The following is a 27,674-nucleotide window of genomic DNA, read 5'->3' on the forward strand; positions in this document are numbered from 1 at the left end:
TGCTGCGCAGGCGCAGCTGTCCCCCGACCCCACCCACCCCCGTCGCGCGCTCGCAAAGGCCGGAAAAGAGTCTGGGGCCTAGGGAGCGCGCGTGCGCGTTAGAGACAGAGCTAGGCTTTGGGGAAGGGGGCGCGGCACACGCATGGCTTCCAAAGCCAACATGGTTCGTCAGCGGTTCAGCCGGCTGAGTCAGGTGCGGCCGGGGGAGGAGCCAGCCCTTCCCAGTCCCTCCTCGGCCTGGTCTCGGCTCGCCCTCTCTGTCTCCTGGGCGCGGACTCAACGGCCGCCCGGCCCCGCCTTAAAGGCCAGGCCGTCCCGCCCCGATGCCCCTTCGTCCCCACCCCTCCGGCCCCGCCCCCAGCCCCGCCGGCTCCGCCTCCCGCTCTCGCCGCGGAGTCGCTCCGGTCTCGCCGCTCCCCTCCTCCGCCCCGCGTCCTGACTCTCTTCCCTCCTTTCCCTCAGAGGATGTCCGCCTTCCAGATCAACCTCAACCCGCTCAAGGAGCCGCTCGGCTTCATCAAGATCCTCGAGTGGGTGAGTGCAGCTTGCGACGCCGACCTCGCCCGGTCCAGCGCGGGGCGCCTTGCCGGGAGGCGGGGACGCGGTCGTGAGGGAGTCCCCCACGCTCGAAGGCCGCGGGGCGGAGATGGCGGCCGGCGTCGAGTCGAGTCGCCGGTGTGGGCGGCTTCTCCCGGCCGCCCCTAGCCGCGGAGGCGTGGAAGCTCGCTCGCTTTTTTTTCTCAGGCTCCACTGCCATCCGCAAAGGAAGACAGGATTTCCTGCTGCGGTCCAACTGATACCGACCGCCCGGAGGCCCGCGGCTTCCGCGGGCGAGGCTAGACCTGGGTTGCGCCCTTCGCTGGCGGCGGGTATGGGCTCCTGTTAAAAATAGTGTGTGTCAGAGAAGCCGAGGCAAAGCCCTTGCCCCGACGCATTAAATTGTCGGCCCATTTAACGCCTGGCCTGGACGTCGAGATTGTTTATAGCAACATCCTGCTTGGAAAGTCAGCTTTCTGCCCTTTCCTGCCAAGCAATCATTAACATCAAAGGAGACTTACAAGTTAGACCTTGTCACGTGCAGCTAGTTTATCAAGCTCTGCGATTTTCCTTCAAACTTAGCGGCCCACTATAGTTGGGTGCTGACTTGAAGAGTTAATGTAAGCACTTGGCATTTATTTGCCCCGTGTGCAGTCAGGTAGTGTTTCGTAGCCGATAACGTTTAATTCCTTCACAGTTCATGTTGAGGGTGAAAAATAAGAACTCTCCGGTTTCGTGCGTGTGTTTTAACGAAGAGCTTGAAGTTCTCCGATGACTGATGACTGCTCGCTCTGATTTTTGTATTTACACTTTATGCCTTCAATTTTGTGAAAACTGAAATGCTGCTCTTGCAACTGGCAAAAGACACGTGACTTTCTGTGCAACCCTAAGTTTAGAAGAAGGTTGTTATTTTAATTCCAAAAGTCATAGGGGAGAAATCAAAGAAATGTGTGTTAAGAATGAACCTTACATTTAGTCTCATTGAATGTTACAATTCAGTTTAATAATTTAGATTTTCACTTAAGTAAGAGGCAGCTTATATCTTTTCTTGAATATTTTAAAGTAGGAGTAATTTTGTTGTGTGCTGAAATTATCTTTAAGTTTCTTAAAATAATACTTTGAGTTTGAAAACCTTTTATTACACAGGCAGTAAGTTTGTAGTAAGACTATAGAGTGTTAATGGTGTAGTGAGTATTTACCCAACAAATATTTGAGTAGGTAGCATATACCAGCACTGTGCTAAATGCCAGCTTACAGATGTGAATCAAACTCTTTTTCTCATGATCATTCAAGGATGTAATGGAGACTATAAAAATGCCATATGGTAAATTGTGTGTTAGAGATACTTGTAAAGTAGTAGGTTAGACAGGAAAGCATCATTGGGGAAGACTTTATAGATGGAAGAATATTTGAAGAGTGAGTACTAGTGAGCTAGGGATTGGCTTTCTAGGCAAATAGAGTCCTGTTAGTGGGAGGAAAAGTTGAAGCAGCCTATGTAAGTAGGTTTTTGCTTGGATGAACATACTGGGCAAAAGTATGGTTCTAAATGATTATAACAAGTTCAAAGCCCTTGTTCCTTCTGAGGGTAGTCATGAAAAACTGGTCCTATGTGTACAAGCTATAGAATATCAGGTCGTATTTAGGTAGTTTCCAGTTAAGCTCAGATTCCGAGTCAATCCTTGGATTTGCCTGTTTAGAAAATTTTAGTTGTTAACAGTATAAAAATAGCCCAACGTGGAGAGAAACCTGCTGCTTTAGAAATTATTCGTACCTAAAATTAATTGTAGTAAGGATGGAGATGACTAGAAATTAAACTGTTTTATGATGATGATTCTATTTGTGACTTGGGTTGGTGATGGCCTTATTGTCTGTGGCAGAAAAGTATTTGAATTGTTTTTAAGGATATGTTGTAGATAATCCCTTCACATAGTTTAAGTGTCAGTCTCCTATAGGCCCTGGTAGATATGAACCTAACAGTTTTTAAATGCTGGTAGAGACTAAAGACTCAGCTTGCCAGCTAAGAAGAAAGGAATAGTTAGGAAGGTAGAGAGAAACATCTTTATTGCTGTTAAGAGTTTCAAGTAAAGAACGTTCAATAATGTCAGGTGCTATGGAGAACGTACTTAAAGTAAGAGCCAAAGCATGCCCCTTGCTCTTAGTAATCAGACCGTTGACGGCACTAGCAAGAACAGTCTCAGTAAAATCAGAAACTGTATTAATTAATGTAGGCTAAGTGGGTAGATATCCGGTAAGGGAAGGAACTCAGTGAAGGTTGACCATCAGAGAAAGGTGGTGGTATTACAAAGAAAAATGAAAACTAGTTTCAGTTTACAGCTCATTTGTTTAAATACTTTCTCTAGAACCAGCCATTATAACTTGATATGCAACAAAACCCCCTGTGTTTCCCACTTCTGTTAAACTAATTTGTACTGCTTCATCAAACACTTGTTTTTTTCTTCAATTTTGTTTTTTTGAGACCGGGTTTCTCTGTGTAGTACTAACTGTCCTGGAGCTCACTCTGTAAATTAGGCTGGCCTCCAACTCAGAGACTCACCTGCCCCAGTCTCCCAAGGGCTAGGATCAAAGGTGTGTGCCACCATTGCCCAGCTGTCAAACATATTCTTAAGTCAATCTTTTCCAAACTGCTAGTGTGTGTGGTAGTGGATACACTTTGGTAAAACTGCTGATTTTTATTAAAGCCCAGCAGCTTTAGACTTCAATCAGTGCAAGTGTCAATATACTCAAAATAATAATGTTTTAGTGTTTTTACCAAAAGAGTTTTTACCTTTCTAGGTGCCTGGGAACGTCTTGGGAGCTCTCAGGGGTCTGCAGGCTGAGATTAATGTTTTACTATAAGAAAAACGTTGGCAATGAAAAACAGAATAGAGTAGACACCTCAACAAAACCTCTGGGTATATGCCCTAGTTAGATATGAGTACTTCAAAAGGTAAACAGAGAGACTGGGGAAATGGCTCAGTGGGTAAAGTGCTTGCTGCAGAAACCTGAGTTTGGATCCCCAGTGGGTACACATCTGTAACCTCTGTACTGTCAGATGGAGATAGGTGGATCCCTGGGGCTCCTGGCCAGCCAGTCAAGCAGAAATAATAAGCTTCAGGTTCAGTCAGAAACCCTGAAATCAGAGAATCAGGTAGAGAGCAATACAGGAAAGATACCTCACATTCATTGGATTGGCCTCTGGCTCCATTACGGGTATGCACAGGTTAGTGCAATCTTGTGTGTGTGTGTGTGTGTTCGCACACACTCACACTTAAGAAAAGATAGAGCTACCTAACAAGGAAGACCTGGACCAGTCTCCCTTCTGGAGAAGAGACAAATTGAACCTTTATCAAATACCCTGAAACATATGGAGAAAACCATTCTTTTTTATTTAAAAACACAAATTTTATCAGTGCTCCATACTATAACTTATTCATGACAAGCCAGCCAGATCAGCAACAATGGTGCTTATTTACTCTAAAGATCATGAAAATAATTGAAAAGTCTGGATTTTTTCATTATTATTATCACATGTGCTCAGAGGATCACTTGCTGGGGTTGGTTCTCCTCCTACCATGCGGGACCTAGTGATCCAATTCAGGTCATGAGACTTAGTGGCCAGCAGCTGAGGCACTGGCCCTGAAAATGATTTTAAAGCAAATATATCTATAGTCCTTGGAATATATAACGCTGAACTCAACCAAACATGTTTTAAGAATAAAGATGACAAATGCTTTCAGCATAATGATCTCTTCTTAATCATTCTTAATCAGAAAAGACTTCTAGCTCTCTCAGCTATGGCTCAGGAATCTAAATCCTGAGGGTTATGGGACTGTTAGCAGAAGTTTGTGTGGTTGTACTGCAGAAGTACAGAGAGTTTAAATAAGCATTTTGATTCTGATTTATTACTCATTTCATGAGAGTAACTTGAAGTGTCGGTGTTCTCAGTGTTTAACTTAGTAAAAACAATAAATGTGTTTTTTTTTATAAGAACATTCACTTGCAGTATATTTTCAGGTCTATTTCTAAATATTTTGACTGCTTAACTTTGAAAACGAGAGATTAAACATAAAGAAATGTATATAGATAACTTTGGTTTAATGATGACACTGAATAACAGTGAAGATCCTACAACTAGAAGTGCTTTGTTTTGGCACTCATAAATTAGATTAATTCCAGTACTTTCCTGTAGAATTCTGAGGAGTAAGCTGTATAAATAGGAAATAGTACCATGACTCTGGATGTAGGATAGATAATTTACTAAAAACACCAGGTTTCACCAATTTTTTTCTGCATGAGCTTTCATCTGTGTAAAAATTTTGCACAAAGCTCCTCTATGCGTCTGTAATTTGGGCGTACATTTCAATGTTAGTACCTTAAGACATACTGTACATTTAGAACAAATTTACATTTATATATTTTGGGTTTTTTAGCTTGATTTTTGAGATGAGGTCTCATATAGTCCAAGCTGGCCTCAAGCTTACTTTATAGCTGAAGCTGGCCTTGAATTCCTGATCTTACTGCTTCTAACTCCTGAGTACTAGACTTCTACATAGGTGCCATACACCCAGCTTATATTTTTAGTCTGCATTTAAATGGTATTGCAATAATGTCTTTCCCCCCTAACTTCTAATTTGATTAAATAGAATCTTAATTCTGTCTTACAGCGTGGCCTCCAGTTCTCTTTTGTACATGAATAGATTATCAATCTACACATCGTAGCAGACATTTTCAAACCACATTATGTAAACGTTTGTTTTGTTACAGCTGTTTTATTCCATAAATCTGTCTAGACAGGGACACTCACATTGGAATATATGAACACTAAATATAAGAAATTAAGTGAAGTTATTGTTTTGTCCTTCCAAGTATGGGATTCAGAATAGCTAGTTTACTACATTCACATAAGACATTCTTAATATCCAGGCTCAGCAGTAAGGTTTTAGTTTGTCTAAAACTATATAAATAGAAGTTTAAATGTTTAAGCTGATGCCCAGCTGGAGATTGAATTCCATGTCTGTGCTGTCGTTATTCTTGGGTAGCTGGGGATGGGAAAATAAATTACAGAAAGGGCAAGGAACTAACTAGTGTCGCTTATTTATTAATATAGTGTTAATAGTATAGATTAACAGGCTCATAGAGCTACCCAGATAAAGTGAGTGAACTGTGTGAAAGGGGGGAAAAAGTGTGACTACCAGCTTTTAAATGCATTCTGCAATAGAGAGGGAGCCAATGTGGAAAGGTCCTGCCCCGTTTTTAATGTTACTTCTGTTCCATCCGATCACTTCTGTATGAGACTGTGATTCTGGTGTTGCCTTATCAGGAAACCCAGCTTTTATGTGAGGTGCCCTGGGTTTAATGATAAATTTACACTTTAAAAATAAAAACTGAAAGATTTATACAAATCTTAGATGTAGGTCAGGTCAGGTTAGGTTTTACTGACGGGCATCCAGTATATAAGTTACTATTTTGGTGGTGGTGGTGAGGGGTTGTTTTGTTTTGTGGTTATTTGAAGCAGAGTCTCATTACAAAGCCCCAGTTGGTCTGGAACTTGATATACAGATCAGAGTGGTCTCAGACTCAGAAATCTGCCTGCTTTTGCATCCCAAGTGCTAGAATTAAAGGTATATGCCAACACGTCCAGCTAGTATATAACTTCTAATCTTGATCAGACATTCTGTAGAATAAAAAAAATATAGAGAGAGATGGTTGTATAGTTACTCTGAAAATGATTTTGGGTGTTTCCGTTATTATAAATGTGTACCTTGTGCCTTTTTTTCTGGGTAAGGTGAATACAAGAATTGCGAGTGTGAACACAACACTGGATACAACAGTACAGTACTCTCTAATTGCCACATTAAGAAATTAAGGTGGCTTTCTGTTTGTTTTTGTTTGTTTATATAACAGGATACACAAGAAAAATACTACTGGTAGAGTTAATACAGAATGGATTAATGTTTATAGCAATTTAGGAGAATTATCAGTTTTATCACAGTGAATTAGGTAGAAGCTTTAAAAAAATCAGGAATGGGGGCATTCTCAGAGGAATATGTGTACAGCAAAGACATAAATACTGGTGTGTTTCAGGAACAATCCAATGTGCAGTAATAACAGTACCTGGCAGAGAACATAGTTCAGCCAAATCTAGAAAGAAAAAGTCGCAGCTGCACGAGCCATGCCATTTATGCCATGTTTGGAAAGTATTGGTTTTGTTTTTTAAATATAGACCTGAAAAGTATTGGAGGAGTCCCTTTAAACTAGGGTTACATGAGCAGATTGCTATTTCAGACTAGTGTGACATCATTCTAAAATAGCTCTGTTCAAAAAAATAAAGCAAACAAAAATATACAAGTCACAGAGTAATTGAATGTTGTGTTAACAAAGGTTCCTGTGTAGCCAGGGCTGACCTCGGCCTTCTGATCCCCCTTCACCTCCAGAATGCTAGAATTACAGGCATGTGCCACTATTTCCCGTTTATTCAGTACCGCGTTATAAACATAGGACTTAGTACATGCTGGGCAAGATCCCTTAACAATTGACTACATTCTCAGCCCCAGACTGTATATTTTTATTTTAAATCTTTTAAATCTATGGCGTAGTTCACATTACAGCATGTCACAGTTTAGATGGCAACACTCACTCTTCTGCAGCCATCAGTAGCTGATGGCTCTTTTACTGAGTTTAATTCTTTAGAGCCCACACAATACAAGATGTGTGATGATTGGAATGAGATTAGAAACAGGAAAAGTTGTTTTAGCAACTCCCAGTGAAATCTAGTTACATGCCAAAACAAAGAGTTGTGGATGTAATAGGAGCAGATTTTAAAAGATGGTTCAAGACTAGGTATGCTGGTGCAAGCCAAAACACAGACGTGGAGACAGCAAGTTATACAGTAACTCGAGTTGAAGGCCAGCCTCATCTACAAAGTGAGGCTTTATCTTCAGAACAAAAGCCTTTTTACAAGTTTCATTTTCTGTATAATCTTATGCAACATGATTTTTTTTTTAACTCAGCATTAGGTTTCTGCAACTCATCTATATTAATGTGACAAGCTATGCTTCCCATATCTTTTTTGTCCTCCTCCTTTTCTAAGAATGAGGGGCTGGAGAGATGGCTTAGATATTAAGATCACTTGTTCTTGCCAAGGACCTGGGTTTTATTCACCATGTGGCAGCTCACAACCATCCATAATTCTAGTTCCTGGTGCTCTGTTGCCCTCTTCAGCCCTCTAACGACACCAGGCACTCAGGTGGATCACAGACACATGCAAGGAAAACTTGGACTAATGCACATACATCTTTTTTAGAAGACAGTTTGAGTACAGTGCAAGACGGCAGGGAGCCAGGGTAGTTACTAGACTACAGCTGTATCTTTTTTGATGTATAACTTTGAGTTGTAAGCATATACCACTATAATCTGTTTTCCTATTGCTCTTCCCTCCCTCGTCCTCTGACATAAACACTGTTACTGTGAACATTCATAAGTAAGTCTCAGTACTTGAGAAAGGGTCTCCTGAGACCTCTGGACTATTGAGTCCTTTATGACATTTTTCTTATAAGTATTTCACCTACTTTGTAACTTGCTTTATATTCAGAAGTTGACTTTTTATCTTAATTTATTTTATCTGTAATTGAAATTACCTATGTTTTATGGTAGTGCTTTTTAAAAAGAATTTTAAATTCCTCTACATTGTCACAGATTTTCTTTTTTTAAAGCTTTCTCATTTAAGTTCACAACTCACTTGAACCATTTATTGAATAACTCTTTACTAGTTATCTACTACTGTATAATAAATTGCCCCAGCTTAGCAACTTAAAACAACAGATATTTATTATCTCATAGGTTCTATGTGGAAGGGATCTGGGAGTTTGGGTTCAGGGCTTCTCCTGAGGTTATGTCAGCTATGAGCCAGGGATGTGCTAATCTCTTAGCCTTAAGCTCAGTCATGTGGTTATAGGCAGTCCTTGGTTCAGTGCTCTTAAAGCCTCTTAAAATTTGCCTGAAGGGGGTTAAGGGTATAGGGGTAGAGCACTTGGCAAAGCATGCTGCAGTCCTTGGGTTCAGTCCCTAGCATGTGACATGGGGCACAGGGGAGACCTACATGCTGGGTATGGTGGCTCATGCCTGTGCTTCTAGCACTCAAGGAAGATCCCCATGAGCTCCAGGCTAACTTGGGCTAGAGTAGTGAGACCCTTTCTCAAAAACAAACCCCACCAGCATCTGAATAGTCTGAATCTCCTCCCAACATGGCAGTGAGCTTCGTGAAGTAATGAGAACGTTCAAGAGAAGACAAGAAACATAAATTGGCTGTGGGAGGGTAGTTTGTTTGTTTTAGGCAGTCATATGTATCTCGGCTGGCAAACACCTTACTGTGTAGCCAAAGGTGCCCTTGAATTTATAGTCCTCTCTGCCTCCACCTCCTAATTACAGGGATCACAGATATACTTATTTTATTCCGTGTTGGGATCAATACCAGGGTTTCTTGCATGGTAGCCAAACAAACTACCAGTCGAGCTATATGCAAGAAGTAGCAGTCTTATTATAACATAATATTAGAAGGAACCTGTTTCTTCGCCATATTCAGAACTCTGTATAGGTAAAACTTAAGGGAAATTCAGCTTTTCTCTTGATGGAATTGTGGCAAAGGATCTAGACATGCCTTATGGTCAACACCATCCTTGCTCAGTGACATGCAGTGGCAAACTGTCAGGTAAAAATGTTCAAGATTACAACCTGTTTCTGGCTTTAATTTGATCTATTGGTTCAGTTTATTTACATTATTTTTTATTTTTAATAACCTTAAATGTGAGTTTATTCCCAAGACTCAGCTCTTGCTTTTCTCCTACTCTATATATTCATGTATATTTATTTTGAGAGAATATTCTTATCTGCCGATACATATGAAATCTTAACAGAATATCTCAAACTGTATGTAGACATTACCTCAGGCTCTTCATATGTGTTACCAAATTATTTTTTTGTGTATTTCTTTGTTGAGGAACCTCTTATTATTATTACAATACTGATTATAATATTTAATACCCTGTAAGATTTACTACCCTGGAATGATTCATGAGAAACCATATCTAGTTTTCCATTATTGTAACAAAATAATTGAGGATAATCTACCTAAAAGGAGGACAGGTTTTAGATTCACAGTTTCAGTGGTTTTGATCCATCGTTGGCAGTCACTTTTGGGCCTGTGGTAAGTAGTGCTTGGTTTAGCAGCTCTACTTAAGACAACCCAGAAGCAGAAAGAGACAGATAAGGTCAGGTTTCCAATATTTCTTTGAAAAGAATGACCTTTCTTTTAGTAAGGGTCCACTTCCCATTATGCCGTCAACTGGCAGTATATACTGGCACCTAGGAAACACTCATCCAAACTACAACATCACATAGTTAGCACTATATAGGCTTTGATAGGAATTATACATAAAAATGTATCTACTGTTTGATGGGTGTAACTTTTAGCAAAGAGACCCCAAATCTCTTTAGTTTTCTAGTCTGGGAAGGACAAACAGCAAGTATAGTACATAGACAATCTTAAACGTGCTGAAGAAGAAATGGAACAGTGTACATATAATATTAGAGAAGGGTGGTAGGGGAGAACCCTCTCTGCTAAGATTCATCAGCATAGTGAGCTGAGGAAGTGAGCCTGTGTTACAGTTAGAGGGAGTGGCCAGTGAAGACACTGAAGGAGTTGTTTAGTGACTAGCTAGCAGATAGGTAATGTATGGAATGATAATAAAAAGGAAAAAGTAACGTGTGTGAGTTAAAGATAGTAGGGAACGAAAAGACATTAAAGAACTTAGGAGTTGTTTGAGGACTTTAGAAGAAGGGTACTATTCTGCCTTATATGTGGGTTTAAACTGCAGAGGCTGTTCTAGTAGTAGTGCGCTGAAATTGTGGTAGAGAGGGAATCAGGAACACTGCTATTAAGGCTATTAGTGCAGAATCCAGCCAGGAGGTTGATATGCTGGCCATTTAGATTAGGAAGTGGTGATAAATAGAGTCCATGTGTATTTTGAAAACAAGAACCATTGACATTTACTTAAGTGTTGAGATTTCAGATACTACAGCACCCAAAACAAAGTACTTTAGTTGTGGAAAACAATCTATAAGACAAAAAAAAGTTAAATCTTGTATCTTGTGTTGCACTGAGAAATGACCAGTATTAAAATTTTCATGTATAACTCTTCTGGATTTTACCCTCTTTCTGTGTAGGTGTGGATATAAGTGTAGTAAATTGTATGAACAAATTCTCTATGTAATGAGAATGTTTCATTAATCATCAATATTGTAGTAATTAAAAGCTTATTCTGTTGTACAAATGAATTCTAGTTTATATGACTCTCGCAATATTTAGGATGCTTCTGGGTTTTTCAATTATAGGTAGAATTTAAGGAAGCTTTGTTATATTTTTAAGCATATACATAATCAAGAAATCTGTTTCCAACTGCTTTTTCAAACCCTGAACTATGTGGAAGTGATGATTCACAAGTTGATGAAGTAGAATCTCTTTCCTAACAACCTCTTGTTTTCAGCAGTTCACTGATTGCTTGCACTCAAAAACCAAAACACCGTCAATTTATTTGCATTTAAAGTTTTGATAGGGAAAAATGGGTCTTATTTTAATTTTGTTTTTTGTTTTGTTTTGTTTTTGTTTGCTTGTTTTGAGACAGGGTCTCGTATTTCTTGCTGACTTGGAACTCTGACTCTATGTACACCAAGCTGGCTTTAAACTCAAAGTAATCCACCTGCCTCTGCCACCATGCCCAGCAAGTCTTCTCTGAATTTCATATTGTATGGGCTAGTATATTATACTTGGGAAGGTAAAATCTCATGTGTTGACATTTGCATGTTTTTATAAAGTTTTTAGTGTATGGTTAGTTTCTAGAATATTTATGAACTTGTTTTTAATGATCATGTACTTAGGTTTTAATGGCCTTTGTTTTGGTTGTAGTAATGTTTTGTTTTCTTTTGTTTTTCTGTTTTTGGTCTCATTTTATATAGTTTGCCTCCATCTTTGCTTTTGCCACCTGTGGTGGGTTTAAGGGCAAAACAGAAATTCAAGTGAACTGTCCTAAAGTTGGTGTCAATAAGAACCAGACTGTGACAGCTACTTTTGGTTATCCATTCAGGTGAGTAATTTTTTACTTGCTTAACAGCTGTTCTGACTTCATACTTACTCATTAGGATCTTTAACAATTCTGGATTCAGGCAGGGGCCTGCAATCTCATCAGTCTCAGCTCTTGGGAAGCTAAGGTAGGAGGAGCGTTCCAAGACCCTGCCTCAACCAATGGACTTAGGAATGTTTTCCTGAACTTTTATTCCCTGAAGGTGGTAGAATGGTTTAGATGTGCATGTTTTATTTGTGGTCTTTATTTAGACTGTGGTACAGACCAGTGCCTGTCTGCAAATTTTTCATGGTCTCTGGAAGGAACCTTACAAAGGGGAGTATATTCATTACTTTCTAGTTGCTGAGACAGAAGGAAGAATTGGTTTTGCCCACAGTTTTAGAGGCTGCACCATACTAAATTGGCTTCATGCACTTGGCCAGAAAATCATAGAAATGAGAATGTGTGGCAAAGGTGATTCTTCATCTCACGGTAAAGCAAGCCTGCACGTAATGTCCTTCTCCTACCTCCAGGAAAGCCCCTTGCAGAAGTTCCAGAACCTGCCATAATAGTACCACTAGAGAAACATTCCTTTCATGAACCTAAGTGAGAAATCGTGTATAGGCCAGCGTGATGGCTTTATCCCAGCACTCAGGAGGCAAAAGCAGGGGGATCTCAATGAGTTTGAGGACTGCTTGGTTCTACATAAGAAGTTCCAGGTCCAGGACACCAAAGGTTACATAGAGAGACCCTGTCTCCAAAAACAAACTGTCATAACACAGTAGATCAGAGATGGGAAAAATGGGGACCACTCTTAGTGAGCTCATCTGCTGCCAACACTCAAACATGGTTTATGAAGATACACATTTCTCGTGTTTCTGCAGTTACTGAACTAATAGTGTTCTATGTCATTTTAAGACATAAAGGGTACATGTTTCTCAATAATAAAACCATGTTTATTTTACTTTTAAAGGGAAATAAACAGAAACAAGAATCTGACTTCAGAATTTCACTGAAAAGTTTACTGTAAATACCGTCTAGGATATGAGTCTTCTGCTTCCCTTGCTCTACTTGACTTCTCAAAAACTCAATTTTCTGTCCAATAAATTGGAAATATAATCTTTTAAGAGTGTTTTGAGAATCAGGTAAAGTTTCAGGATTTCACTATATAGCCCTAGTTGGTCATAGAGATCTGCCTTCCTCTGCTTCTTGAGTGCTAGGACTAGAGATATGTATATGCTAAGAGCTTACTAATCATCAAAGGGTTTCCATCTCTTAACCATTCATTTTGTACAGTAACCATCTTTAATGACATTGGTTTTATAATTTATAAGTGGGAGAAATGTAAGGCAGTGTAAATTTTCATTTAGCTAGTTAATCAAGGGTTAAAATATGAACCATGGGGCCCGAGAGATGGCTCAGCAGTTAAGGGCACTCTTTTGGAAGACCTAGGTTTCCATTCTCAGCACTCACATATGGCTCACAATTGTCTGAATTCTAGTTCCAGGGAAACGGATGCACTCTGGCCTTTGCAGCCATGAGGCACACAGGTGGTAGTCAGACATAAATGCAGGCAAAACATCCACACACATGAAGTAAAAGTTAAAACTGAGTCTGCAGGTTGATTGAAAATACCTTGTAAACAACAAAGAGAAGAAGAATATTATCATAATTGCTCTCCTAGAATTAGTGACATAGACCTCTGCCTCTTAGAATAGAAATGGGAGCTGTAAAGTATTTTTATAATCCCTTCTAATATGATAAATGTTAAAGTGTTTAATTCCATTTATAGTCAGTTTAGATTCAATCTGTCATAAACCTATTACTGAATAAATTTTGGGGTATATGTAGTATGAGATTTTTGGTTTAAATATTAATATTTAATATTAATTAAATAATTGTTAAATATTTAAGTCTTTCTTTTTCAAAAAGAAAATGTTTATAGTGTACTTGGGGATTATATTTTGAAATGGCAATATTCTGCTTAAGTATTTCAGTGTTAGGAGAGTCCAGTCATTTGTGTATTTATTTGAGTCTCTCTCTCTCTTTTTTTTAATAGGTTGAATCAGGCATCATTTCATACACCTCCAAATGTCAGTGTGTGTGACGTGAACTGGGAAAAGCATGTTCTCATAGGTGATTACTCCTCTTCTGCACAGTTCTACGTTACGTTTGCAGTCTTTGTGTTCCTGTACTGCATTGCTGCCCTTCTGCTCTATGTTGGTTACACGAACCTCTACCGGGATAGTCGCAAACTGCCCATGATCGTAAGTAACCGTTTTATGTCTCGGTTCAAAAGTAGTATGCACACATATAAGTAAGCTACAGTTCAAGGTACCTGCTGATGCTTCCCTACTAGAAATACAAACGGTTGGTTGGCATGTGTGTTTGATATGAGCAGAGCTTTAGTTATTAAGTTCACTTCAATTTTCAGTCTGTTCATGCTTCAGAGATTTCTTTTTAAGCCTAGAAAACCCTCAAATATTTGATAACTTGTTAAGTTTAAAGTAGCAAACGTTTAAGAACTTAGTATCTTTAATTTGACAACTTGCACAAGTCCCATTTTTGCTTCTCACCCTTTTCTCCTTTTCTCCAAACTCCCTTATGTCACTTGGGATTCTCAGGGATCTTCATGGTCTTTCTCAGAGAACTGGGGCCCAAGGTTCACATCTGAACTTTTAAAATAGAATGTTCTTTAGAATGTGGCTCTGCCTGACCCTCTATGTTATGCATTGTGTATGGCTGCTAAACACTGGCCCAGATTATTCTTATATTCATTATCACTGGTATCAGTAAGTTATATTTGAACCTTTGAATGTCAGCAAAGGATTTGGATTTGATGTCCTTATACCTTTTTGAGGGCTTCAGAGTCTACTGAGCTAGAAATAAAAATAATCTTTGATATTAAAGGGAATAGACTCTCCTGGGTTATGAATGGCAACTCTAGCCATGGTCTATGTTAGACCTCCACTGTAAAGGTCAGTGATAGTGTGGAGGCTTTTGTGATACTCGGCATTTGTAGCTATGAAAAAAGCACTAAAGTCTTTAAAGAAGTTGTGAATTGACCTTAAGTAGAAGGCTGTTTTAAAAGGAAGGAATTATTAAGATAAATTGTATTTACAAACTTATTTTTAATTTTTGCTGCTTGGATCATAAGACTGTAAATGGTAAGTAAAGAAGAAAAACATTTTTTATTGTACAGATTTTCTATTTATGTCTAGATAAGTATAAGAAAGCTAGATGTATTCATTCAAATACTTCTTGGCTATTAATTACCTTTTTAAAATGTTTATTCATTACAAACTAGGAATCTGTAGCTTTGAACATTTTAGATTTTGCCTTAAAAAGTGACTAGATCAATCACAGAATTTTTTTTTAATTCTATATTATTAAAAGATTTTTTTGCATTTTGTCACTCTACCAACAAATTTCCTTTTTACTAAATAAAAAATTAACCCTCTCTTGCATTTTATCTAATAATTTAAAAAATAATATACTTCAGTCAATATTAAGAAGTAGCTTGTAGAGAGCTTTCTACATGATCAAAACAATCTAGTATATGATTCAAGGATTTAGAAGTAAGTCTCTATATTAGAGTGATGTTATTGATCATACAGATATTCCAGAGTTGGTCTCATCAGTGGTTTTTGCTAGTATAATATAGAAGGATTTACTTTTTGTTTTCTTTTGGTTTTGTTATACAGGGTCTCATAGCACAGTCTGGCCTGCTAAGTAGCTAAAGATGACCTTGAACCTCCTGACCCTCCTGCTGCTTCTACTCTCAGGTGCTGGGAATGCAGGCGTACACTGCCATGCCCAGCACAATGGGTGCTTCTTATTTATAAAAGTAAAGTGCAGGGTCAGGTGAGACGGCCCAGCAGTTAAGAACACACACTGCTCTTCTAGAGGACCTGAGTTCAGTTCCCAGGACCCGTGTTAGGCTCACAACTGTCTGTAACTCTAGCTCCAGGGGAATCCAGTGCCCCTAGACACACACATGCACACAAAATTTAAAATAATAAAATAAATTTTTAAAGTTAAATTTTTAATTATTTAAATTTACTCATAAGTATAAAAAGGACTCGTGTTTTAAATGTAACATTGACCTTTAGGTACTAGTGATTAATAAGCATAAGTTGTTGATTCTGTACTAAGGTATTTTAAGTATTTTAGTTTCAATTTTTTTTTAGTCTAGCTTTTCTTTTTTAATATAGCACTTTTTCGTATTAAGTAGCAGATGGCATAGTGGTACACCAAATCAGGACTATCAAAAATGAAACGAGGCAAAAGGGATTTTCAAATTCTAAAATCTTTTACAAATGTTTTGACTTGTTGGTTGGGTCCCAGAAGCGCTAGTTAGCTGCATCACAGGGCTCTAGGTAGAACCATTCACTTAGACTGCTATGTGACTAGAGTCTAGGAGGACATAATTTTTAGGGACCCCAGTAATTCCTCACTTTTCATTCATCAGAGGTTTATTTTGTGTGCTGTGCTCAGAAAAGTTCCTACTTTTGAAATATGTAGATGGCTTAGTGTAATTATCAGCAAATTAGAGTTAAAGAGCAGAACCAGTGGGCTGAAGAGATGCCACAGTTGGTAAAGTTCTTGCTCTGCAGGCATTGCAGATCTGAGTTCACAAGGAAGTACAAATTATAACCCCAGCACTGCAGAGGGTGTGGGGACAGGTGGGTCCCTGGCACCCACTGACAGTCAGGTTAGCCAAATCCATGAGCTCCAGGCTCAGTGAGAAACCCTGTCTCAAAAAGTAGAGCCCAGCTGTGGAAGACACCTGACATTCGGTTCTGGCCTCCACACACGAGGTTATACACAAGGTTTATATACACATACACAAAAATAAGTTTAACCAGAAAAAAACATGTCTTAGCCAAGAATTCAAAAAGAAGTAAATACCTGAAAATTAAGAACTTTGACATATTTTGGTCAAAGCTATAAATTTAACATTGGGGAATTTTGCTTACTATGATATTTTATTGGGTTTCCAAAAGAAAAGAAGTACTTAGAAAATATAGGAGTACAGGGGTAGTGTTCCCACAATTCAGAGAATGATGGCTATGATACTTGTTTTCTGTGATCTGTGCATTTTAAAAGGACCAGAGTTAATGAAAGCTTAAATGCAAATATCCGTGTTTGTCTAATTAGCCCTTGGTTTTGTCCTCTAAGCACAAATATTTATTCACTGTGTAACTTAAAGGTGGCTGATGAGATAATTCAAATCTTTTTCACTTTCTTAAACATGTATTTCAGTGTGTGTGCATATGTGCATACATGCACATGCAGTACTGCACATGTGAGGTCAGAGGACAGCTTGCAGGAGTTTGCTCTCTCCTTCTACCTTGTGGGTTTCAGGGATCTAACTCAGGTTCTCAGCCCCAGTGACAAGTACCTTTATCTGTTAAGGCCTCTCACTGGTCCAAGATAATTAAATTTTAATTCCACTGATTTTTTTTTTTTAAGAGGTCTTTGGTGATAAGCCCTAGAACTCAGTCTTGGGTTTGAACTAACTGGTTTGAGTTAACTTTGCTGTTAACAAACAGGAGCTCATACTTTGAGGAATATCAAAGCTATAAACTTCAGACCATTTCCTTTAATTCACAGGCATCCAAACAGGATGGCCTTCAACATCATGGTACAGAGGTCTACTCCAAGTATCTAGGTCTTTGTAACCAGTCTAGTGAACAATATTTCAGTTCTCCAGCAGAAAAGATTAAATAAGGAGAAGTTGGTTGCTTTGTTAGTTTTTCTTTATCTTATTCTATAAATAATATCCAGTATTAAGTATTAAAACCTTCATTTACATTTTTGGGAATGTAATAAATAGCAGGATTCAGAAGAAAACAATTGAAATTCAAAAGAAATTATTTCATCTTTTTGTCACTATAATGAACATTCCTTTTAAATTTTTATAGTAATTTTTTACTTTTTGAAATTATAGTTACATCATTTCCCCTCTTCCCTTTTCTACCTCCAACCTCTCCCATGATTCCCTCTACCCCCAAATTCATGGTATCCTTTTCTTTGATTTTTGTTGTATATTTTTTCCTAAATATATAAATAAAACCTGCTCAGTTCATATACCATTGCTTGTATGTAGATGATTTCAACTGATCACTTGGTATTGGATAACCAGTCGGCCTCTTCACTGGGGAAGACTGTTTCTCTTATCCTTGCCATTCCTTAGTTGCCTGTTGTTCTTTGTCTAGGGTTGAGACCACCTGGGCTTCTCCTCCTTCCATATTAGCATGTCTATTATGTCATCCTTGTTCAGATCTCTAGGCAGCCATGTTGATAGACTTCATAGGTGTAGTTTCTCTGACAGTTTTAGAAGATGTAATCTCACAGCAAACTTCCTGTTCCTCTGTCTCTTACAGTCTTTCTACCTCCTTTTCTTCTCTTGTTCCCTACATTTTGATCAGTTATGGTTTTCTGTGACAGTCTCTGCCTATTGCAAAGAGAGGGTTTCTTTGATGAGCAGTGAGAGCTACACTTCTCTGTGGGTATAGAGGTAGATATTTAGAGTGTAGTTAGGGAGTATGCTGGTTCATTTAGTAAAGTGGCAGTTAATAGCTTTTCCTCCAAATTCCATGACTTCTCTATGCTGGGTAGTGGCTAGGTTTCCAGTCAGGCTTGATTTCCTCCTTCCTTGAGGAGACTTTACATTCAGTTGTATAACTTGGTGTTGACCAAGGTATACATGCCATGTTAGTCATTGTGATTCACAGGTATTATAGCTGAATAGGTCTATTGGTTGCTTTTCTCTCTTACAACTTTGTATGATGCCTTCTGGTACCATGAAAGCTAGTCCTCAGGGAGGAGGCAAAATTCAGGTCAGATCCAGCTCAGGTTCTCTGGGTTCTGTATCAGAAATGCATAGTGTCTTCAGCAATAGGAATGTGTCTTGCATCTCTGGGGGACAACCAAAGGCAACAGCAATTTGTGGGAAGTTTCTTGGACAACCCTGACCACAAATCTTATGCCTGGTGTTGGCGTTTCTGTTAGCAAGTCTATTATGGCTCTTGGCTCTTACAGGGAACATTGCTGGCCTAAATGGGGAAATTTTCATTTAAACTACATGTATACACAGACTTATGTAACTTTAGGCAGTTAGATAATAACTTCAGCATGACTTCAGACATCCTGCTATTTTTATCTTGCTTCTATATTTAATTTCCTCTTCCTCCCTAATTAAAACCCCATAGTTTTTAAAAATTTTATATGTTTAGGTGTTTGTGCACCACATGCCTGCTGGGCCCACAAAGACCAGAAGAGGGTGTCAAATTCCCAGAAACTGGAATTAAAGACAGTTATAAGCCACCATATGGTTGCTGGGAATTGAAGTTGGGTCTTCTGGAAGTATAGGCATTGTTTTTAACTATTGAGCCATTTTTATAGCTCCTAATACAATGAACATTCTTAAAATTCATAGTTATAAAACTTAAAAAGACTTGGTTGTATTTTTTAACTACTTCATTGATTTCTTGAAGAATTATTTTTGACAAGACTTAGAATTTTATCTGAATATAGGAGGATAAGGGAGTTTATTTGTGTATGCAAGGGGTTATAACAATATAATTAAAGGAAGTAATGATGTGAATAAAGTTGAGTGACAGTTAAAAGAGAAAACCTGATACCGTCAGTTTATAGGTCTTAGCAGGGTTGGCAGCTTGCAATGATGATGATCAGCAAACATTATGGAATGAACACAATGTCTGGTCTTGTGGTGCATGCCTTTAATTCCCTGGAAGCAGGGACAGATGAATTTCTGTGAGCTGGAGGCCAGCTTAGCCTATATATTCAGTTCCAGGCCAGCCAGTACTACATTGTAATACTGTCTCAAAAAAGCAAAACAAAATAGATATGGAGAAATGCACTTAATTGTTGACAGTAGAATAAAGTGTGACTCTAAGTGTGTAGATGGTCAAGATTATGGTGACAACTTATAAAACTTTGCCTTTTTACATCAAAAGTGGACTTAAGGGCTAGAGATGGTTTGGTGGCTAAAGAGCACTTGTAAAAGCAAGAGGATCTGAGTTTAAATCTCCAGCACCCATGCCATGTGGGCCCCCAGTTTTAGTGTGGGGTGCAGAGATAGGTGGGTCCTGGGGGCTTGCTGGCTAGACAGCCTAATTCAAAAAGAGGAATGTCAGGTCAGTAAGAGACCCGGTCTCAAACAGATAAGGTTGAGAACAATAGAGGAAGACACTGACTTACTCCTGTTCTCCATGTGAACACATGTAGGTGTGCACACTCACCAAAATTAGAAGTAAAAATAGAAAACAAAAGTTTTTTTGTTTTTTTTTTTTAAATAAAAGGAATACCCAGCCGTTCTTGCAAGGAGGCGAAAAGATTGCTCTGAATTCAAGGCTAACAAAACCCTGCCTCAAATATAAATAAAAGTTTAAGTTACAGACTTATAAGGAAATGGTTAAGTCTTGTTATGTCTCTGGCATGGTGCTAGAGACAGTAAATACCAATGGTGATTAGACAGAATGTGACCTTTTATGCAGAGTAAATTATGAAGACCATCCATTTCTTGATACCATGGAATTAAAGGGAATCCTGATTTCTTTATTGCTGATAGGAAATGCGCTGCTTTTAAGTTGATTGTGCACTAACTGCTTTTTCTTCTCTAGGACTTTATTGTTACTCTTGTTGCTACTTTTTTGTGGTTGGTGAGTTCCTCAGCCTGGGCTAAAGCTCTTACAGATATTAAAGTAGCTACTGGACACAGAATTGTGGAGGAACTTGAAATTTGTAATCCAGAATCAGGAGTGTCATGTTACTTTGTCTCTGTGACTAGTATGGGCTCCCTGAATGTATCCGTGGTAAGTGGCTGATACTTGCATGGTTTGTTTCATTTACTAGAACAACATTTAAGAAAGCAATAACTTTCAGTAATGTGAATAAATTTATTCTGATTTTATTCAGCCATTTGGGTTCAAATTAGGATTTATATGGAAAGTATGACCTGTAACCAAGCTATAAAAACTAGAAGAAGACACTAATGATGATGTACCACCCACTGTGGTATACTATCTTAAGTTACTCATCCATTCTGAGGGGAATATGAAAGATGGTATTGTTAGCTTCACTATACAGCTAAGAAAACACATATACCTCATGCATTATATTCCTCGTAGGAGACACCGCTTTTGAACTAGATCTCACTTTGATCCTGTTCTCTTTAAGTCTGTTTTACTAAGAATACATAAAACTCTTAATAGTTTTAAAAGTTTCTTAAATTCGTAAAATTTAATATATGAAATTCATTGAATATTTTTCTATTTCATCAAACTGAAGTTTATTATCAATAATGTTGAACATTTTCTATTTTGGAAGGCTTTTTCAAGAAAATACTTTTATATAAGTTGATGCCAGTACTGCCTTATAAAGCAATTTACCCACATTCCAGTTTATAACTTTGTAATGTAAAAGTCAGGACTTGGAGCTTAACAGAGTGCTTTGAGGAGAGCAAGTTCAGAAGAATTTTGTGTGCACTTACACAAAGACATGTAAAGCATTTGCTCTTTAGTTACATAGTACTGCAAGCCTCTTACTCTACTCTTACTTCATAAGTCACATCATGGAGTGAGTGTTGGAAGAACTTTGTTAAATAGCATAGGTAGGTTCAGTTTGTTCCCTCTGAAATTTCACCTAGTCCTCTGAGTATGTGGAAAGGAAATTCTTGTGTTGATGAGGTAGGATGTAAAGTACAGCCTGGCTCCAGCTGTTGGAATAGCAGTGAGCAGTTAGAAGAGGGAAGGAAGGAGGAGAGTCAATGGAAGAAAAGTACAAATGTAAAAGATGCAAACTCGGCTCCCCGTCGACCCTCCTCACCCTAGATACCAAAGTCTAAATTCAAAGTAATAAGGGGAAGATCTCACCTTTCTCAGATGTAATCAGAAGTTCTACATGCAGAAATAAAAGGTTTTCATTTTTGTTGTTTTATGTTAGATATAGAGGTTTAACATGTTGGGTATAAGTCATTAGCAATCCATAATTTGTACAGTGGACTGTATGTAGTCTTCATTTTTATTCTACTCTGTATGTATCTGAAAGCAAACATTAGATTCTTATGTGTTTTCCTCTTTATAGATCTTTGGCTTTCTGAATATGATACTTTGGGGAGGAAATGCTTGGTTTGTGTACAAGGAGACCAGCTTACACAGTCCGTCAAATACGTCAGCTTCCCACAGCCAAGGCGGTGGCCCACCCACTTCTGGAATGTAACTAAGGGGAGAAATACACTGTATGAAATGTGTGCTCTAGCATGCCTTGTTGCCAACACCTTGAAAAGCATTATTGTTTCTAATAAAAAGTAATGGCTTTTTCAGTAAATTGGTGGGTTTAAAAATTTGCTGCTTTTCTACATAAAATGTGCCTTTTCTAGAAATTTAAGATGTAAATGTATTTTTACATGAAAGTTTGAAAATTCGGGAGCCTGTTATGAGATGATGTTACTTTTAACTGAACAATAATTTAACTAAGTTGCTTCTAAAGTGTTTACACCTTAAACTTTAACATAAACCTTCATTCAGAAAACAGTTATGTCGTATCATAATATAGGAAGAATGTGTTTGGAAAATACACTACTGTTAGTTTGTATACATTAGATCTTTCAGGCTTGGCTTGTTTAAAGAAAACCTTGATTGCATAAATCATATTTAGAAAAAAATTAGTGCAATTTTATATTTGAATATTGTTCATGTTAAAATTTTTTTGAATTGCAAAGACTGGGTATATATTTTGTTTCTGTTTTTTCTAAATGATCTGCTGTACTTATTAGGTGTACTAAAATTGTCTTAGAAGCGAGGGTTTGAAAATTGTACAAATGTGTAGAGGTAACTTTGCACTTGTGCTGCATGGGTATATCCATTATTTCTGGTGGTTTCTTAGGCTTGCAAAGAGCACGGTTCCCAAGACGGGTTTATACACGTAGGCGTTCTCCATCAGGCTTGTTTACTATCTTTTGTTCATACCAAGAGAAAAAAATCTACTTTTTTTTTCCAGACCCTGTTTAGAGGGTTACTAAAAATTAAGGTTGCCTTTTACGTTTGAAATGTTTAACATTTAGTCAATGATGTTTCTTCTCCTGAGTTTAACATTGATATTGTGAAAATAAATGCAGTTCAGATTTATTTCTTAAGATTCATTCTTCACAAAAGGGTGATTAAGGAATTATGCTCATAAAGGAACCTAAGCAAGCTGTATTGTGTGTGTGCTGTGTGTACACACATTTGTGTGTGCTCAGAATACATGCTTTCTGCTCCTGACTTTTTGTTGTACAGGATTCAGATTCCTAGTCCTACAAGATGATGTTTGTGTGTAAGGCACACCTTTTTTGTTGCTTTATTCATGACAAAGTGTCAGTTTGAGAATGTATGTTTAATAAGCAAACAATAAAGAAGTGAAAATAAAGAATGCCCCGTTGTTATATTACAATGAACTCTTCATCCTAAAGGTATAAGCATTGCAAAATGGAACCTCTTTTCAAAGCAGGAGATAGAATTACAATAGTAATTTTAAGTGCCAATAGAACAGACTAAAATGGTTCAGACATTTCATTCTTGTTTGAAAAATATTTATAACTATTAGATTGTCTTCCTGGTAAATATTTTATAATTGGTCACTCAAATAGGGAAGATTACTGACTGAGGGCATACAACTTCCAGGCCTGTTTCCATAGTTCAGTTGGAAGACTGCTTGTCTAGCTAGCCCCGTCCATCCTTCTGCACTACTGCATACATAAGCCAACGATGGCAGCCCAAGCCTCAAATCTCAGCACTCCATAGTTTAAGATCATCCTTGCCTGCTTGGGGAGTTCAAGGCTAGCCTGGGCTATATCAATCAGTGAGGAGTACTCTTTTCCTGCTCTCTCTCTCTCTCTCTCTCTCTCTCTCTCTCTTTACATATACCATCTTTTCCTCCCTCCTCCTTCCTCCTCTTCCTTTTTCCTCTTCACCTCCCCATCCTGAAGCGAAACTGCTGGGATTAGAACCTGTCCTTGGCCAGCTCCCAAGCTGGCTAACAAGGTGAAGCCTGTATTTGTATCTGAAAACATGGAAATAAAGAATATTGACCTTGGACTGGAGAGATGGCTCAGGGGTTAGGAGCACTGACTGCTCCTCCAGAGGACCCACATGACATTTAATAACCAGCTATAACTCCTAGGAGGATCTAATGTTCTCTTCTGGCTTCTACAGGTATTACATACATTCACAGACAGTATGCATGCAGGTAAAACATTCACATAAACTTAAACTGACTTCAAAAAAAATATGAAAAGCAAATGGGTCTAGAGGTTTTGAAATGTCTTCAGCACAGGTTCTCCATAAATGTTAGTTGTGTCTAAGACAGCCTGGAGTCCAAGGGGCTAGGGGACACAGGCTGAGAAGCGGAAAAAGCTTTAAGCATCTAAGTTTTTCCTTTGGTAGTGTTTACAATTTGGTTTCCCTTAATCAATCCTAAGTGTTTGGGTGTATTTGTTTTTCTGTTGGTGCAGATATTGGCAAGGCTAATGAAATTAAAAAAAAAAAAAGTAGTCCATTGAAATGAGAGTAAACTCAGAAAGGGCTCCTGCTAGCCTCCCCTCCCCGCTGTTTTTTAGGGAACATTGTAGAGGCAATTTCTAGGACAGAAGTGATAAGCTTTAACTTCCCAGAAGACAAGCTGCAGAGAGACAGCTAACAGACTCGTTACTAATTGTTTTTAAAAAACATTCACCTAGATAAAGATCTTTAAATGTGTAAAAGGTAGGGGTAGAATTACATGGTATTTTGTGTTTGGGCATAATTATAATTTTTATGTAATATTTCCAGAAACAGGTGCCTGTAAAATCATACCGAAGAACTTTATATGTACCAGATTTTTAAAAGAAATAAAATATTGCTAGAAGAACTTGTTCCTCATGGAGATAGAATTGGTACAGATAGCTCAGAATGAATATTCTCCTCAGTACTTGATGCTGCCGGGCCACTCGTCACTGCTCTGAGTTTGAAGCGTCATGTTTGTTTTAAAGCCTGTTTGTGGTTGCTGTTGAGGCTGACCTCCCTTTAGTTTAGTTACAGCTCCTCTGCTTCTCCTGCCTTCCCTTCTCAAACCCTTAGCTGAGTTTTCTTCTGTGAGACTTTCTCTGTGGATGTACACAGTTCCCTACATCACCTTGGTAGTAACCCCTTGGCGTTTCCATGGCTGCAGTGTTCGCCCCATCTGTGGCTTGTATTTTCACTGGATTTTGTCATATAAATTTGTAATTTCTTCATTTCAATGGTATGTAACTACCTTCCTGGTGGGTTTAGTTTCTGCAATGGTTTTGGCTGTGGTGAAGTCACATATTCCTGTATACATTTTAGAATCCTCTTATCAAGCTCCTAAAGACCCTTTGTGAGGTTTCAGTTGTGAAGAATTGCATTGAATTTGTACATCAGTTAATTTGTGAAGAATTGTCAAATTTATAATGCCACAGTTTTGTATTTATAAACATGGTATATTTCTGCATTTTTATTTTATGCTTTCCAATAAAGTTTTATAATTTTCTACATAAAGATTTAAGATTATACTTAGCCTCAAGAATTTTCATGCTGTTTACACAATTACATTAGATTATATTTTGAATTGAGTTGTAATTGTTTATTGCTGTTATATATAAACAACATGTATAGGTTTTTACCTACTGATAATTATAGAAGTTGGCAGTTTTTCAAACCTTGAATTTTTAATATGTAAATTATCCTGGTATTTAATGTTTATCATCTACAGATGTTGATAGTTTTATCATGTTTGGAAATTACACATTCTAAATATTCTCTAATTATAAAGTGATCTTCAAGAAAACCTGTTTTAAAAGTAGAAAAAGTACATTTACCTGACATACTGACTGATAACTGCTTCAGTACATCACTTGTAATGACAGATTTGCACTGTTGTATATTGGTAGTTGTAGTAACGTAAACTGGTCAGATCGATTGGTTCTTTATAGAGTTGAATTAAACCGATCACAGTGAGAATGTTCATATGAACCTTGTTTGACTCTGCTTGGACAAGAATGGCATTTATTAGCCGGGCGTGGTGGCACACACCTTTAATCCCAGCACTCGGGAGGCAGAGGCAGGTGGATCTCTGAGTTCGAGGCCAGCCTGGTCTACTAAGTGAGTTCCAGACAGCCAGGGCTATACAGAGAAACCCTGTCTCGAAAAACCAAAAAAAAAAAAAAAAAAATGGCATTTATTTAGAGCTGGGTAGTGGTGGGGCATGCCTTTAATCCCAGCACTTAGGAGCCAGAGGCAAGCGGATCTCTAGGAGTTTGAGACCTGGTCTACAGAGTGAGTTCCAGGATAGCCAGGGCTACACAGAGAAACCCTGTCTTGAAAAACTTTTTTAAAAATGGAAGAAAAAAAAAAAAAGGAAAGAGAAAATGGCTTCTTGAATTACAAAGAATGTGGTTAGACTCTTTAAGCTGGTTTTGTTTAGTTATAATTGACACATAATAAATTACACATGACGAAGTATACAGTTTAAATATTGAAATGCGTCTGGTGAAGGTCCCCACAACTAGAAAATGAACCAATATCAGTTACTGCCCAGTGTCCCTATCTGTCTCTGACTTTACCCACTCCAGCACTTATTGTCACTGGCTATTCTCTAAAATGTTAGGTGAGTTCATACTATAATATAATTTTTTTTCTGAGTGTTCTGTGTGTGAATTACCACACCTTGCATATGTATTCCTTTGTTGGTAAATAGGCTGTTTGGAACTTTAGGCTAATGACAGTTTATGGACATTCACAAGTCCTTGGAATGTCCACTTGGGAGGCTGAGGCAAAAGGATTTTGAGTTTGAAGATAGTCTGGACTATATAATGAAAACCTATTTCAAAAGAGGGGGAAAACAAAAAAGTGTTAGTTCTGGCATGTAACTTTAGACTCCACACTCAGGAGGCAGAATTAAGCAGATCTTGCTGAATCTAAGTCCAGCCTGGCCTACACAGTGAGTTCAAGATCAGCCAGGGCTAGTTACACAGTTGTGTTGGCTAGTTTTATGTCAACCTGACACAAGCTAGAGTCATCAGGAGTCTCCATTGAGAAAATGCTTAGATCATATGGGACTAACCGCGGGCCTGTAGGGCATTTTCAATAAATGATTGATGGGGGAGGATCCAGCCCATTGTGGATTGTGCTACCCCCATGGCTGGTGTTCCTGGGTTCTATAACAAAGCAGGTTGAACAAGCCAGAAAGCAGCATTCTTCATGACCTCTGCATCAGCTCTTGCCTCCAGGCTCCTGTCTTGCTTGAGTTCCTGTCTTGATTTCCTTCAGCATGATCAGTGATGTGGAAGTATGAGCCAAATAAACCCTCTCCTCTCCAAGTTGTTTTTGGTCTTGGCATTTTAACACAGCAATAGAGACCCTAACTAGGACCCGGTGAGACCCTGTCTCAAAAAAACAAAACAAAAAACCAACTTGAGGCATACTTCAATAGTAAAGACCAGGCATGGTACATTCCTGCCATTCCATCACTTGGGAGGTAGAGGAAAGAGGATCTAGGATTAAAGGCCAGCCTCAGTTACAGGACACCACCACCCTCCCCATCACACACACAAAAGTAGAGCTGGAGAGGTGGCTCAGCACTTAAGAACACTTCCATCTCCAGTGTCTCTCAGCGATCTAGCTCCTGTTCCCAGAGCTTCCAGTGCCCTAAGCTCTCTTCCATGGGCACTGCATATACATGTGGACACATACATACACGTAACAGTTTTCAGAAGGTATTTTAAAGGAAAACTAGTACAATAGCAGAACCATATGGTGGTGAGATTTTAACTTGAGAAGCTGCCATAGTGGTTATGTACCTTCAGCAAAGGAGACTCCAGTTTCTTTACATCTTTATAGGCAGCATGGTCAGAATTTGGAATTGTTTGTGGCTGTTTAGTAGTGCCATTGTGGTTCTGATTCTAAAAATAAACCTATTGTATTTTTCTTCATTTTGTCTTTCACAGAGCAGACTTAATTG

General features: G+C 38.4%; 1 protein-coding gene across 5 annotated transcripts; it reads left to right on the forward strand.

Moving 5' to 3' along the window:
• Positions 1-29: 29 nt before the first annotated feature.
• On the forward strand, positions 30-25,677 carry Sypl (synaptophysin-like protein). Of its 5 annotated transcripts, XR_381179.4 has the most exons (7): positions 30-193; positions 463-534; positions 11,548-11,675; positions 13,711-13,918; positions 14,809-14,818; positions 20,303-20,494; positions 21,765-21,779. XR_381179.4 is itself a non-coding variant. In XM_011243842.2 (6 exons), the coding sequence occupies exons 1-6, from the start codon at positions 143-145 to the stop codon at positions 15,385-15,387; spliced, it is 501 nt and encodes a 166-aa protein (XP_011242144.1). In that variant the 5' UTR covers positions 30-142; the 3' UTR covers positions 15,388-19,278. The 5 variants fall into 5 exon arrangements, 4 of the variants coding, with proteins under 4 accessions (XP_011242144.1, XP_011242145.1, NP_038663.2 ...); XM_011243842.2 differs by lacking the exons at positions 20,303-20,494; positions 21,765-21,779 and adding an exon at positions 15,356-19,278; NM_013635.3 differs by lacking the exon at positions 14,809-14,818 and having other exon boundaries at positions 120-193; positions 21,765-25,677.
• The last annotated feature ends 1,997 nt before the right edge of the window (positions 25,678-27,674 follow it).

Source organism: Mus musculus, chromosome 12, assembly GCF_000001635.26.
Source record: "Mus musculus strain C57BL/6J chromosome 12, GRCm38.p6 C57BL/6J".
Classification (NCBI taxonomy): domain Eukaryota; kingdom Metazoa; phylum Chordata; class Mammalia; order Rodentia; family Muridae; genus Mus; species Mus musculus.